The 14,825-nt window shown below is 47.9% G+C and overlaps 1 protein-coding gene across 1 annotated transcript in view; it reads right to left on the bottom strand.

Moving 5' to 3' along the window:
• Nucleotides 1–14,825, bottom strand: part of pik3c2b (phosphatidylinositol-4-phosphate 3-kinase, catalytic subunit type 2 beta) — a 144,802-nt gene that overhangs the window by 24,433 nt on the left and 105,544 nt on the right. Inside the window, 7 exon segments of the mRNA XM_078420987.1 lie at nt 1,209–1,318; nt 1,718–1,874; nt 6,911–7,080; nt 7,559–7,695; nt 9,397–9,526; nt 11,604–11,696; nt 13,485–13,592. Coding sequence (XP_078277113.1) covers nt 1,209–1,318; nt 1,718–1,874; nt 6,911–7,080; nt 7,559–7,695; nt 9,397–9,526; nt 11,604–11,696; nt 13,485–13,592 — 905 coding nt within the window.

Genomic DNA, 14,825 nt, shown 5'->3' with positions numbered 1-14,825 from the left:
AAGAAGAAGAACAGGCCAATTGGGATGTGCACAATTTATGTTTCACCTCCTCTACACCTTTACATATAACCCAACCGGCATTGTTTTTAACTACCTGTTCCTTTATACATTTCGTTTACTTTAGCTTAGTTTAGAGATACAGTGTGGAAATAGGTCCTTTGGCCCACCGAGTCCGCACCGATCAGCGATCACCCGTTCGTAACCCACTCCTTTTCTCCAGAGATTCTCCAGTTTAAGAATAAGGGGTAGGCCATTTAGAACTGAGATGAGGAAAAACTTTTTCAGTCAGAGAGTTCTGAATCTGTGGAATACTCTGCCTCAGAAGGCAGTGGAGGCCAATTCTCTGAATGCATTCAAGAGAGAGCTAGATAGAGCTCTTAAGGATAGCGGAGTCAGGGGGTATGGGGAGAAGGCAGGAACGGGGTACTGATTGAGAATGATCAGCCATGATCACATTGAATGGCGGTGCTGGCTTGAAGGGCAGAATGGCCTCCTCCTGCACCTATTGTCTATTATCTATATGATGCCTGTCCCGCTGAGCTACTCCAGCACTTTTGTGTCCATCTTTGGTGTGAACCAGCATCTGAAGTTTCTTCCTAAACACACTACTTCTATCCAGCACAGTAGGGACAATTTATAGAAGCCAATTAACCGACAAACCGGCACATCTTTAGGAATTTGGGAGAAAACCGGGACACCCGAAGCAAACAGTGAAACTAGCAGGATGCCGAGGGTGCGGGAAGGACTGAGAGAGGGGGATTATTTGAAATTAGAGAAATCAATAATCATACCACTGGGTTGTAAGCTGCCACACCATAGACATCCTGCTAGTTTCACTGTTCGTATCCCATCGTTATTGCCTCCTGCAAGCCAACAGTGGACCATTGTGGGCTCCTTGGCCATCGGTGCCGGCTCTGATCTGTTCTGCACCTTTTCAAACCTCTAGTTTCCCCCTCCCCTTGACTCTCAGTCTGAGGAAGGGTCACGACCGGAAACGTCACCTATATTCCTTTTCTCCACAGATGCTGCCTGACCCGCTGAGTTACTCCGGCATTTTGTGTCCACCTTTGGTGTAAACTAGCGTCTGCGGTTCCCTCCCACACAATCTCAGGGTCATATCTGGGTTACTTCCCAAAGTCTCGCTGGCGACAAGTAAATGATAACCAGAATTGATTTTAACGTCTGGAGTTTGAGCCCAGAAATCTCACCTTGTAAAGTGTGTGGTGGCATGAGCTTCGGACTCCTGTGGACGTAGGGTGTCATAGACATATTTCAGGTCCTGGATATCGGACAGCTCAGGAATTCCAGAGGAAAGCATCTGCAATGAGGGAAGAAGTCCAGCAAATGTGATTTAATTTTAAAAAAATCAATATTTAATTGCATATTGAGCTCAGTGCGGCACGGTGGCGTAGTGGTAGAGTTGCTGCCTTAAAGCGCGTATAGCGCTGGAGCCCGGGTTCGATCCCGACCGTGGGTGCATGTCTGTGAGGAGTTTGTACGTTCTCTCCGTGGGTTTTCTCCGAGATCTTCGGCTTCATCCCGCACTCCAAAGACGTACAGGTTTGTAGGTTAATTGGGCTTGGTACAAAAATGTAAGTGTGTGTAGGATATAGTGTTAGTGTGCGGGGATCGCTGGTCGGTGCCGACTCTGTGGGCCGAAGGGCTTGTTTCCGCGCTGTATCTCTAAGCTAAGGTAAACGCATCCCGCTGTTCGTACCAGTCCCAAGAGGTTGAGGAACAGGTCTGTGTGCTTGCGGATCAGATTGTATGCCTGACAGCAAAGGTCGACAAAGTCGTGGAAGCGGCTGGAAGGCTTGTCGCCGCCGTTAATGACGTAGGCCATATCCGACGTGAAGACAAACGGAGCTCTGTCCCTATGGAATTAGAAGACAAGAGTGTTATAAGAACCAGTGTTGGACTTACCTGGCATGGAGGAGCAGCGGTAGAGTAGCTGCCTTATAGCGCCAGAGACCCGCGTTGACCCCGACTGTACAGAGTGACAGGCAGTAACTAGTGGGGTACCGCAAGGCTCGGTGCTGGGACCGCAGCTATTTACAATATACATCAATGACTTGGATGAAGGGATTAAAAGTACCATTAGCAAATTTGCAGATGATACAAAGCTGGGTGGTAGTGTGAACTGTGAGGAAGATGCTATGAGGTTGCAGGGTGACTTGGACAGGTTGTGTGAGTGGGCGGATGCATGGCAGATGCAGTTTGATGTGGATAAGTGTGAAGTTATCCAGTTTGGTGGTAAGAATAGGAGGGCAGATTATTATCAGAATGGTGTCAAGTTAGGAAAAGGGGACGCACAACGAGATCTGGGTGTCCTAGTGCATCAGTCACTGAAAGGAAGCATGCAGGTACAGCAGGCAGTGAAGAAAGCCAATGGAATATTGGCCTTCATAACAAGAGGAGTTGAGTATAGGAGCAAAGAGGTCCTTCTGCAGTTGTACAGGGCCCTAGTGAGACTGCACCTGGAGTACTGTGTGCAGTTTTGCTCTCCAAATTTGAGGAAGGATATTCTCGCTATTGAAGGCGTGCAGCGTAGGTTTCCTAGGTTAATTCCCAGAATGGCGGGACTGTCATATGTTGAACGACTGGAGCGACTAGGCTTGTATACACTGGAATTTAGAAGGATGAGAGGGGATCTTATCGAAACATATAAGATTATTAAGGGGTTGGACACGTTAGAGGCAGGAAACATGTTCCCAATGTTGGGGGAGTCCAGAACAAGGGGCCACAGTTTAAGAATAAGGGGTAGGCCATTTAGAACTGAGATGAGGAAAAACTTTTTTCAGTCAGAGAGTTGTGAATCTGTGGAATTCTCTGCCTCAGAAGGCAGTGGAGGCCAATTCTCTGAATGCATTCAAGAGAGAGCTAGATAGAGCTCTTAAGGATAGCGGATGGGGAGAAGGCAGGAACGGGGTACTGATTGAGAATGATCAGCCATGATCACATTGAATGGTGGTGCTGGCTTGAAGTGCCGAATGGCCTCCTCCTGCACCTATTGTCTATTGAGTTTGTTCGTTCTCCCTGTGACCACGTGGGTTTTCTCCGGGTCCTCTGGTTTCCTTCCACCCTCCAAAGATGTACAGGTTTGTAGGTTAATTAGCTTCGTTAAAATTGTAAATTGTCGCTAAATGTGTAGGATAGTGCTTGTGTCCCTAACGTTTGTAAGTTATAGGAGCAGAATTCAGCCATTCATAGAAACATAGAAAATAGGTGATGCAAGTAAGAAATTTCATTGTTCTATCTGGGACACACGGCAATAAAGTCACGGGAAAGTGAAACGAGAGATAAAGACGACGATGTGGAGAGACGGGGGACGAACGAATGAAAGATTTGCAATAACTCCTCAATAACCTGGGGCAATCACAAAATGCTGGAGTAACTCAGCGGGTCAGGCAGCATCTCGGGAGAGAAGGAATGGGTGACGTTTCGAGTCGAGACACATAGAAACATAGAAACATAGAAAATAGGTGCAGGAGTAGGCCATTCGGCCCTTCGAGCCTGCACCGCCATTCAATATGATCATGGCTGATCATCCAGCTCAGTAGCCTGTACCTGCCTTCTCTCCATACCCCCTGATCCCTTTAGCAAAAAGGGCCACATCTAACTCCCTCTTAAATATAGCCAATGAACTGGCCTCAACTACCTTCTGTGGCAGAGAATTCCAGACTCACCACTCTCTGTGTGAAGAAATGTTTTCTCATCTCGGTCCTAAAAGACTTCCCCCTTATCCTTAAGCTGTGACCCCTGGTTCTGGACTCCCCCAACATCGGGAACAATCTTCCCGCATCTAGCCTCTCCAACCCCTTAAGAATTTTATATGTTTCTATAAGATCCCCCCTCAGTCTTCTAAATTCCAGCGAGTACAAGCCCAGTCTATCCAGTCTTTCCTCATATGAAAGTCCCGCCATCCCAGGGATCAATCTGGTGAACCTTCTCTGTACTCCCTCTAAGGCAAGAACGTCTTTCCTCAGGTTAGGAGACCAAAACTGCACACAATACTCCAGGTGCGGTCTCACCAAGGCCCTGTACAACTGCAGCAGAACCTCCCTGCTCCTAAACTCAAATCCTCTTGCTATGAATGCCAACATACCATTCACTTTCTTCACTGCCTGCTGCACCTGCATGCTTGCTTTCAATGACTGGTGCACCATGACACCCAGGTCACGTTGCATCTCCCCTTCTCCCAATCGGTCACCATTCAGGTAATACTCTGCTTTCCTGTTCTTGCTGCCAAAGTGGATAACCTCACATTTATCCACATTATATTGCATCTGCCATGCATTTGCCCACTCGCCTAATCTATCCAAGTCACTCTGCAGCCTCCTAGCATCCTCCTCGCAGCTAACACTGCCACCCAGCTTCGTGTCATCCGCAAACTTAGAGATGTTGCATTCAATTCCCTCGTCCAAATCATTAATATACACTGTAAATAACTGGGGTCCCAGCACTGAGCCTTGCGGTACCCCACTAGTCACTGCCTGCCATTCCGAAAAGGACCCGTTTATTCCTACTCTTTGCTTCCTGTCCGCCAACCAATTTTCTATCCACCTCAACACTGAACCCTCAATACCGTGTGCTTTAAGTTTGTACACCAATCTCCTATGTGGGACCTTGTCGAAGGCCTTCTGAAAGTCCAGATATAACACATCGACTGGTTCTCCCTTATCCACTCTACTAGTTACATCCTCGAAAAATTCTATAAGATTCGTCAGGCATGATTTGCCTTTGGTAAATCCATGCTGACTTTGTCCGATGATTTCACCACTTTCCAAATGTGATGCTATCACATCTTTAATAACTGACTCTAGCATTTTCCCCACTACCGATGTTAGGCTAACTGGTCTATAATTCCCCGTTTTCTCGCTCCCTCCCTTTTTAAAAAGTGGGGTTACATTAGCTACCCTCCAGTCCTCAGGAACTACTCCAGAATCTAAAGAGTTTTGAAAAATTATCACTAATGCATCCACTATTTCTGAGGCTACTTCCTTAAGCACTCTGGGATGCAGCCTATCTGGCCCTGGGGATTTATCTGCCTTTAATCCATTTAATTTACCTAACACCACTTCCCGACTAACCTGGATTTCCCTCAGTTCCTCCATTTCATTAGACCCCCGGTCCCCCGCTATTTCCGGGAAAAGGTTTATGTCTTCCTTAGTGAAGACAGAACCAAATCGGCCCATCAAATCTACTCTGCCATTCAATATGGCTGATCTATCTTTCCCTTTTAGCCCCATTCACCTGCTTCTCCCCAGAAGCCGACACCCGTACTAATCAAGAATCTATCAATCTCCGCCTTAAAAATATCCATTGACGGCCTCCACAGCATTATACGGCAATTCATTCCATAGATTCACCACCCTCTGACTAATTCCTTCTCAACTCTTTTCTACAGATACGTCCTTTTATTCTGACGCCGTGCTCACTGGTCCGAGACTCTCCCACTAGTGGAAACATCCTCTCCACGTCCACTCTGTCCCGGCCTTTCACCATTCCAGTCTAAAGTAAAGTCTAAAGAATTTATTTTTCAGCATTTATACATTTGTTAATGTATTGAAAAATGCACCAGGAAACGCACACCTCCAGATTCGGGGACAGTTTCTCTTCCCGGCTGTTATCAGGCAACTGAACCATCCTATCAACAACTAGAGAGCGGTCCTGAACTACTATCTACCTCATTGGTGACCCTCAGACTATCTTTGATCGGACTTTGCTGGCTTTACCTTGCACCAAACGTTATTCCCTCATCGTGTATCTATACAGTGTAAATGGCTCGATTGTAACCATGTATTGCCTTTCCGCTGACAGGTTAGCACGCGACAAAAGCTTTTCACTGTACCACGTGACAATGACCTAAACTAAACAGAATATGGACACAAAATGCTGGAGTAACTCAGCGGGACAGGCAGCATCTCTGGAGGAGGAGGAATGGGTGACGATTCGGGTCGAGACCCTTCCTCAGCCCAAAGCATCACCCATTCCTTCTCTCCAGAGATTCTGCCCCTCCCGCCCGCTGAGTTACTCCAGCATTTTGTGTCTATCTTCAGTTCCTTCCTACACAGACAGAATATGGAGTAGCCATTAGCCGCAGATGGGATCACCGCTGAGACATTGATCTGCTCACCTCTTGAGTCTGTGTAACCGTTCTTTACATCGGCGAAACCAAACGCAGGCTCGGCGATCGTTTCGCTCAACACCTTCGCTCAGTCCGCCTTAACCAACCTGATCTCCCAGTGGCTGATAACTTCAACTCCCCCTCCCACTCCCAGTCTGATCTTTCTATCATGGGCCTCCTCCAGTGCCATAGGAACAGCACCTCATATTTCACTTGGGCAGCTTGCAGCCCAGTGGTATGAACATTGACTTCTCCAACTTTAGATAGTTCCTCTGTACCTCTCTTCCCCTCCCCCTTCCCAGTTCTCCCTCTATCTTCCTGTCTCCACAGGGCGGCACGGTGGCGCAGCGGTAGAGTTGCTGCCTTACAGCGAATGCAGCGCCGGAGACTCAGGTTCGATACTGACTACGGGCGCCATCTGTACGGAGTTTGTACGTTCTCCCCGTGACCTGCGTGGGTTTTCTCCGAGATCTTCGGTTTCCTCCCACACTCCAAAGACGTAGGTTAATTGACTGGGTAAATGTTAAAAAAAAAAATTGTCCCTAGTGTGTGTAGGATAGTGTTAATGTGCGGGGATCGCTGGGCGGCGCGGACTCGGTGGGCCGAAGGGCCTGTTTCCGCACAGTATCTCTAAATCTAAATCGCATATATCCTTCCTTTGTCCCGCCCCCATGACATCAGTCTGAAGAAGGGTCTCGAACCGAAACGTCGCCCATTCCTTCTCTCCTGAGATGCTGCCTGACCTGCTGAGTTACTCCAGCATTTTGTGAAATAAGTGCTCACCTCTTGAAGTTGCCCAGCATCTGAGCGTGGCCAAGAAATTTGCCGAAATCAATGTGGAACATGTGGCCGCTGGTCTTCAGCATAATATTGTCATTATGTCGGTCACATATACCCAGCACATAGGTGGCCACACAGCAGCCTGCACAGGAATAGATGAAATTCTCCACAGCCTGGTTTGGAAAAGAAAGCAGAAAGTAAAAGTCAGTATTGTCCTGTCCGAGGTGCCAAAGAAAACCTCCTCAGATTGATGCCTGGGGTACAGAGTGTCAGCTACTAGGAGAGGTTGGACATACTTAGATTGTTCTTTCTCTAATGCCAGAGGTTGTGATGAGACCTGAAAGAATTACGCATAATTGGGAGAATAACAGAGAGGTCAGGCAGCATCTCGGGAGAGAAGGAATGGCTGACGTTTCGGGTCGAGAGTATATGAGATGCAGAATATATCTCATCTATCAATTCACAGATTTTTGTTATCTTTCTTTTTGAATGTTTCTGCAAGTTTCTGCCGACTAAAATGGTAGCCGTGACGTAGTATGGTTTTTCGGGTCGACTGGTCTATCTTGCTCTGCTCTATTATCTTTGATCTTTCCCTCTCTCAGCCCCGTTCTCCGGCCTTCTCCCCATAACCCTCTGACAGATTCTGTTCACCTTTTCATACTCTTCTGCGTTCGGGTTGTGTTTCTGTAACCACTCTGCCAGCGGATGGTCCTTGAAAGATCCCGTCACCCCATGTTCCACCTGGATCTTCCGCAAGGTCTCGGCATGCGGTATCAACTCCACCATCCCTGGAAAAAAACACAAGCACATTTGCAACTAAGCAGGCATGGAACGATGTGTTCGGCAGGTAAGGGTTACTACTTGATTCGTGCCAGAATTAACGGATGAATTTGGGATACTGCATCGTTTCCACGGATTCTTTCACATTTGCCTTGTCGGTGGACGATGTCAAATGTGGGAGACACAAAATGCTGGAATAACTCAGCGGGTCAGGCAGCATCTCGAGAGAGAGAAGGAATGGGTGACGTTTCGGGTCGAGACCCTTCTTCAGACTGATGTCAGAGTAGGGGGCGGGACAGTATGGAAATAATAACTAGATAATCATTTTTTTAAATAGACAATAGGTGCAGGAGTAGGCCATTCGGCACTTCGAGCCAGCACCGCCATTCAATGTGATCATGGCTGATCATTCACAATCAGTACCATGTTCCTGCCTTCTTCCCATACCTCCTGACTCTGCTATCATTAAGAGCCCTATCTAGCTCTCTCTTGAATGCATTCAGAGAATTGGCCTCCACTGCCTTCTGAGGCAGGGAATTCCACAGATTTACAACTCTCTGAGTGAAAAGGTTTTTCCTCATCTCGTTCTAAATGGCCTACCCCTTATTCTTAAACTGTGGCCCCTTGTTCTGGACTCCCCCAACATTGGGAACATGTTTCCTGCCTCTAACGTGTCCAACCCCTTAATAATCTTATATGTTTCAATAAGATCCCCTCTCATCCTTCTAAATTCCAGTGTATACAAGCCTAGTCGCTCCAGTCTTTCAACATATCTTCAGTCTGAAGAAGGGTCTCGACCCGAAACGTCACCCATTCCTTCTCTCACGAGATGCTGCCTGACCCGCTGTTATTCCAGCATTTTGTGTCTACCTTCGATTTTAACCAGCATCTGCAGTTTTTTTTCCTAGGTCAAATTTGGCTTCATTGTCACTGAGGAACCTGGAACCACTGAAGCACGTGGGCATTTGCCACGTTTAATGGGTCCGAAGAAAGATCTCGAACCGAAACGTCGCCCATTCCTTCCCTCCAGAGATGCCACCTGACCCGCTAAGTTACGCAAGCATTTTATGTCCATCTTTGATGTAAACCAGTTCCTTCCTATTCATTTAATTCCTGCATTGCTTTAATGAGCTGATTTTAGCACTAAACCAACTGGGAAAGGCCAATTCAAAGAATGAAAATATTCATTTTTACAGTGTCTTTCAGAAGACGACTTTTGAATTGCAATAGAATACTTCTCAATTACAATTACTGCTCCAATACAGAAATGGTGACAACTTATTTTGTATCCCCGTTTCCCAAAACAGTATGGAAATAATAACTAGATAATCATTTTTTCCCAATCTATTGTGGTTGAGCATAACTGTTGGCCAGGAATTAAAAGCAAAGCTGTAATGATTTGGTACTGAGGTTGTGAATCTGTGGAATTCTCTGCCTCAGAAGGCAGTGGAGGCCAATTCTCTGAATGCATTCAAGAGAGAGTGAGATAGAGCTCTTAAGGATAGCGGAGTCAGGGGGTATGGGGACAAGGCAGGAACGGGGTACTGATTGAGAATGATCAGCCATGATCACATTGAATGGCGGTGCCGCCTCGAAGGGCCGAATGGCCTCCTCCCGCACCTATTGTCTATTGTGCGATATGTCCAAGGGCCTGATCTCCACACCTTCGTTGTTACCGAAGAGTTACCTAGGAGGAATGTGAGATTTACCTCGTTCCAATCCTGTTGATGTGCATTTGAAAAAGATCATGCGCATGTCCAAGCCTTCCTGAATCCAGATCTTGTTCATGATGTGGATCATCTGGAGCGTCAACATGTCCTGCCGTAAGTCATCGCCGGTCTGGGTAAGAATCACACACACTGAAAGGTTAAATGTAAGAGAGACACACAGAATGCTGGAGTAACCGGGGAGGCAGGGTGGCACAGCGCTAGAGCTGCTGCCTCACAGCACCAGGGACAATAGACAATAGGTGCAGGAGGAGGCCATTCGGTCCTTCGAGCCAGCACCGCCATTCAATGTGATCATGGCTGATCATTCTCAATCAGTACCCCGTTCCTGCCTTCTCCCCATACCCCCTGACTCCGCTATCCTTAAGAGCTCTATCTAGCTCTCTCTTGAATGCATTCAGAGAACTGGCCTCCACTGCCTTCCGAGGCAGAGAATTCCACAGATTCACAACTCTCTGACTGAAAAAGTTTTTCCTCACCTCAGTTCTAAATGGCCTACCCCTTATTCTTAAACTGTGGCCCCTGGTTCTGGACTCCCCCAACATTGGGAACATGTTTCCTGCCTCTAACGTGTCCGACCCCTTAATAATCTTATATGGGTTATTGGGTTTGATCCCGTCTATGGGTGCTGTCTGTACGGAGTTTGTACGTTCTCCCTGTGACCGCGTGGGTAGTGGCCAGGTGGTCCCGTTTCCTCCCACGCTCCAAAGACGTACAGGTTTGCAGGTTAATTGGCTTCGGAAAAGATTGCAAAATGTCCCTAGTGCACACTAGGAAATCGCTGGTCGGGGCCAAAGGGCCTGTTTCCGTGCTGCAGCTCGAACCTAAACTAAACTCTGTGTCAGGCAGCATCTCTGGAGAAAAGCAATTGTGACGTTTTGGGTCGAGACCTTTCTTCAGATTGAGAGGCAGGGGAGGGAGAGCAGAGGTATGAAAAAGTGCAGAACAAATCAGAAGTTAAATGGCTTTGACTTCCTCAATCCACTCTTCTTTCCCCCAAGGCAGTGATTCGTAAAGATGTGCAATTCCACACATGAGAGAAGGTGGTCCTTATTGAGCCTCTGCTGTACTTACTGCATCCGAGTGTTGATAGCAAGTCACAGTGACAGCGTGAGGCCAAAGGCAAATTGGAAAAACACCACCTCATATTTCGCTTGGGCAGCTTACAACGTTGATTTTCTAATTTAAAGAAACTCCTGCTTTCCTTTCCCCCCCCCTCTCTCTCCCCCCCCTCCCCCCCTCACCTCCCCAGAGGTCCTACTAGTTCCACTCTTCGCATCCTTGCATCCCTGTCGTTAGCACATCATCCCCAGCCATTGTGGACTCCACCCTTCCCGAGGTCATCTGTTGCCGGCCCTGTTTCGTTCTGGCCTTCTCTACCTTTCAGTCTGACAAAGGGTTCCTTTTCTCCATAGACGCTGCCTGACCCGCTGAGTTACTCCGGCATTCTGTGTCTATCTTCAGTTTTAACCGGCACCTGCAGTTCCTTCCTGCACGACAAATGAACCCATTTATGTTTCCCGTTCCATCTCCAGTAGGCAAGGCATATGACATTTCCTCTTTTCCTTTGCGTTGCTCTCTGCACCGTGCTCATTTAAACGTGCGGAGGGAAGAAGCGTTTCCGGATCTTTCTTTAAAGCCGTCAGTGTAGTCTGGGGCGACTGGCTTCACAAATCACCCTTTCACTTTCCTCCACTCCGGCAAGGCCCGGCAAATCTCCGCGTGAAGAATGGCGAGCACCAACTGACATCGTGCCACTCGGCACCAAGTGCATTGTTCACAGTCAATCAGTACCTGTGAAATATTGGCGGCACGGCGGGAGAGCTTACAGCACCAGCGACCGGGTTCAATCCCAACTACGGGTGCTGTCTGTACGGAGCTTGTACGCTCTCCCCGTGACCGCGTGGTCTTCACTTTCCTCCCACACTCCAAAGACGTGGAGGTTTGTACGTTAATTGGCTTGGTATAAATGTAAATTGTCCCTAGTGTGTGTAGGATAGTGTTAGCGTGCGGGGGAATCACTGGTCGGCGCAGATTTTGGTGGGCCGAAGGGCCTGTTTCCGCGCTGCATCTCGAAACTAAACTAAATTCAATCAGTGCCTTTGCAAGAAATATACTCTTTGGCCACGACCCAAGTAACTGGCACAGATGCTGCGTTTCAAAGCGAGTCCCAAAATCGATAAACTTACCTTAACGATGACGTTAATGTTCTCCCCCAAAGGGTCGACATTGATGAAAGCAATCTTCAGAGGCACAGCGTTGGAATTGAAGAACGAACAAGCCTGCAGATACAAAAATAATGACTACTTGTTATATGTTTTATTGGCAGCACGGTGGCACAGCGGTAGAGTTGCTGCCTCACAGCGCCAGAGACCCGGGTTCCATCCTGTCTACGGGTGCTGTCTGTACGGAGTTTGTACCTCCTCCCCGTGACCTGCGTGGCCTTTCTCCGGTTTCCTCCCGCACTCCAAAGACGTGCAAGTTTGTAAGTAAATGGGCTTGGAAAACATTGTAAATTATCCCTAGTGTGTGTGTAGAAGAGTGTTAATATGCGGGGATCACCGGTCGCCACGGACTCGGTGGGCCGAAGGGCCTGTTTGCGTGCTGGATCTCTAAACTAACCCAAAACATCTGTACATAACTTGCTGATATTGGGTTACAGCAGATAAAAGGAACTGCAATTACTCTCAGCATCCTAGATGTAGAGTTGTAAAGGTTGGACAAGGTTCAAATTGGACAGAGTGTGCTCGGCCTGAAGAATGGTTCCAAAACTAAAACGTCATCAATCCAAGTCTTCCAAAGATGCTACGCGTTGAGTTCAGGAGTCAGGAGTGTTTTATTGCCACGTGTCCCAGATAGAACAACGAAATTCTAACTTGCACAACAGAATATGTAAACATAGTACACTGTAAATAATAATAATAATAATAATAATAATAATAGTCTATGTAGTTCAGAGCTTATTTGAGGTTGTAGTGTTTAATAGCCTGATGGCTGTTGGGAAGAAGCTGTTCCTGAACCTGGACGATACAGTTTTCAGGCTCCTGTACCTTCTTCCCGATGGCAGGGGTGAGAGGAGAGTGTGGCCAGGGTGGTGTGGGTCTCTGATGATGCCAGCTGCATGAGTTACTGAGTTACTCACAAGTGAGAGGGGCAGAATTCGGCCATTCGGCCCATCAAGTCTACTGCGCCATTCAATCATGGCTGATCTATCTCTCCCTCTCAAACCCCATTCTGTTGCCTTCTCCCGAGAAACTCTTATTAATCAAGAATCTGTCAATCTCCGCCTTAAAGATATCCACTGACTTGGTCTTCACAGCCGTCTGTGGCAATGAATTCCACAGATTCACCGCCCTCTGACTAAAGAAATTCCTGCTCATCTGCTTCCGAAAGGAACGTCCTTTTATTCTGAGGCTGTGCCCTCTGGTCCCAGACTCTCCCACCAGTGGAAACACCCTCTCCACATCCACTCTATCCAGATCTTTCGCTATTCGGTAGCTTGTGATCTATTATTGGATCATTGGATCATTGGATTATTGGATCAGCCATGATCACATTGAATGGCGGTGCTGGCTCGAAGGGCCGAAGGGCCGAATGGCCTCCTCCTGCACCTATTGTCTATTGTCTATTGTATTCGGGCGTGACAAACCAGTCTTTGACACAGTTGCTGCATGTCTGCTTCACGCTTGCAATGGATGTGGAGATAATGTTTAGACATACTCCTCCAAAGGGGTCGGGGAGAAAAAGTGGAGGGGAGTAGACAGAGATAACCGTGATAAGTCAGGTGGCGTTCTATTCCAATTAACAAAAAAAATCATTGGAAGCTTCGGAAACAGTTCCAAAGAAAACAGAAATAAGACAATAGACAAAAGGTGCAGGAGGAGGCCATTCGGCCCTTCGAGCCAGCACCGCCATTCAATGTGATCATGGCTGATCATTCACAATCAGTACCCCGTTCCTGCCTTCTCCCCATACCCCCTGACTCCGCTATCCTTAAGCACAAGAAAGAAATGACCATCTCGAGAAAATAGAGCTTAAATAAGTTTATATATATTTTTTAAAACCCCTACCCTTAGATTTACTCCTTTGGCTACGAGACTGGGGTTGAGAGGCAAATGACAGTGATCCTGGAAGCTGAAGAATTGTTGCACTGTATCCATGTTGTCACGTAGAACAGTCTGCAACACAGTTAAAAGGATCAATGAATTGCATTCAGAATGTGTCTTTATTAAATCTCAGGCAGCATACAATACTGTGCTGCATGTCTTTCATTTTTTTGTTCTATAGGGCGGCACGGTGGCGCAGCGGTAGAGTTGCTGCCTTACAGCGAATGCAGCGCCGGAGACTCAGGTTCGATCCTGACTACAGGCGCCGTCTGTACGGAGTTTGTACGCTCTCCCCGTGACCTGCGTGGGTTTTCTCCGAGATCTTCGGTTTCCTCCCACACTCCAAAGACGTACAGGTATGTAGGTTAATTGGCTTGGTGTAAATGTAAAAATTGTCCCTAGTGGGTGTAGGATAGTGTTAGTGTGCGGGGATCGCTGGGCGGCGCGGACCCGGTGGGCCGAAGGGCCTGTTTCTGTGCTGTATCTCTTTACATTACCATCAATATCTCTCGTTTCCCGTTCTCCTGACTCTCCAGTCTGACGAAGGGTCCCGACCCGAAACGTCACCTGTTCTTTTTCTCCAGAGACACCGTCTGACCCCGCTGAGTAACTCCAGTTCTTTGTGTCTATCATTCGTGTTAAAGCAGCATCTGCAGTCCCTCCCTCCCTCCCTCCCTCCCTCCCTCCCTCCCTCCCTCCCTCCCTCCCTCCCTCCCTCCCTCCCTCCCTCCCTCCCTCCCTCCCTCCCTCCCTCCCTCCCTCCCTCCCTCCCTCCCTCCCTCCCTCCCTCCCTCCCTCCCTCCCTCCCTCCCTCCCTCCCTCCCTCCCTCCCTCCCTCCCTCCCTCCCTCCCTCCCTCCCTCCCTCCCTCCCTCCCTCCCTCCCTCCCTCCCTCCCTCCCTCCCTCCCTCCACACAATACTTAACACTGTTCTCAAGGCAGAACGCTCATTCTCCCCTGCCCCAACATTACACCGAGTCCATGGGTGAACATTCAAGCTTTCCCATAAAAATGGGCAACCAACAAACAAAACCAGGAACAAGCGAGCAAGACTAGGAAGGCTGAGCAAATCCACTAGTCCTTGGTGCAAATATCTGACAAAGTTAGTTCTCTCCAACCCTTCCTTTACACAACGAGAAAATGCAGCATCAACCTCCCATGAAATGAGCCTGAAATGGAGCAGTGCTACATTATCCCAACATAGCTGTGCTACATTTCACCCAACAATCAGCTAACAATGGCCCGTTTCCTTCATCATTGTTCTTCTTCTTTCGTATATGTCAACTACGACAATCAAAAGTGGCAA

This window comes from Rhinoraja longicauda, chromosome 24, assembly GCF_053455715.1.
Source record: "Rhinoraja longicauda isolate Sanriku21f chromosome 24, sRhiLon1.1, whole genome shotgun sequence".
NCBI classification, from domain to species: Eukaryota; Metazoa; Chordata; class Chondrichthyes; order Rajiformes; family Arhynchobatidae; genus Rhinoraja; species Rhinoraja longicauda.
This window is presented reverse-complemented; position numbering and strand designations above follow the sequence as displayed.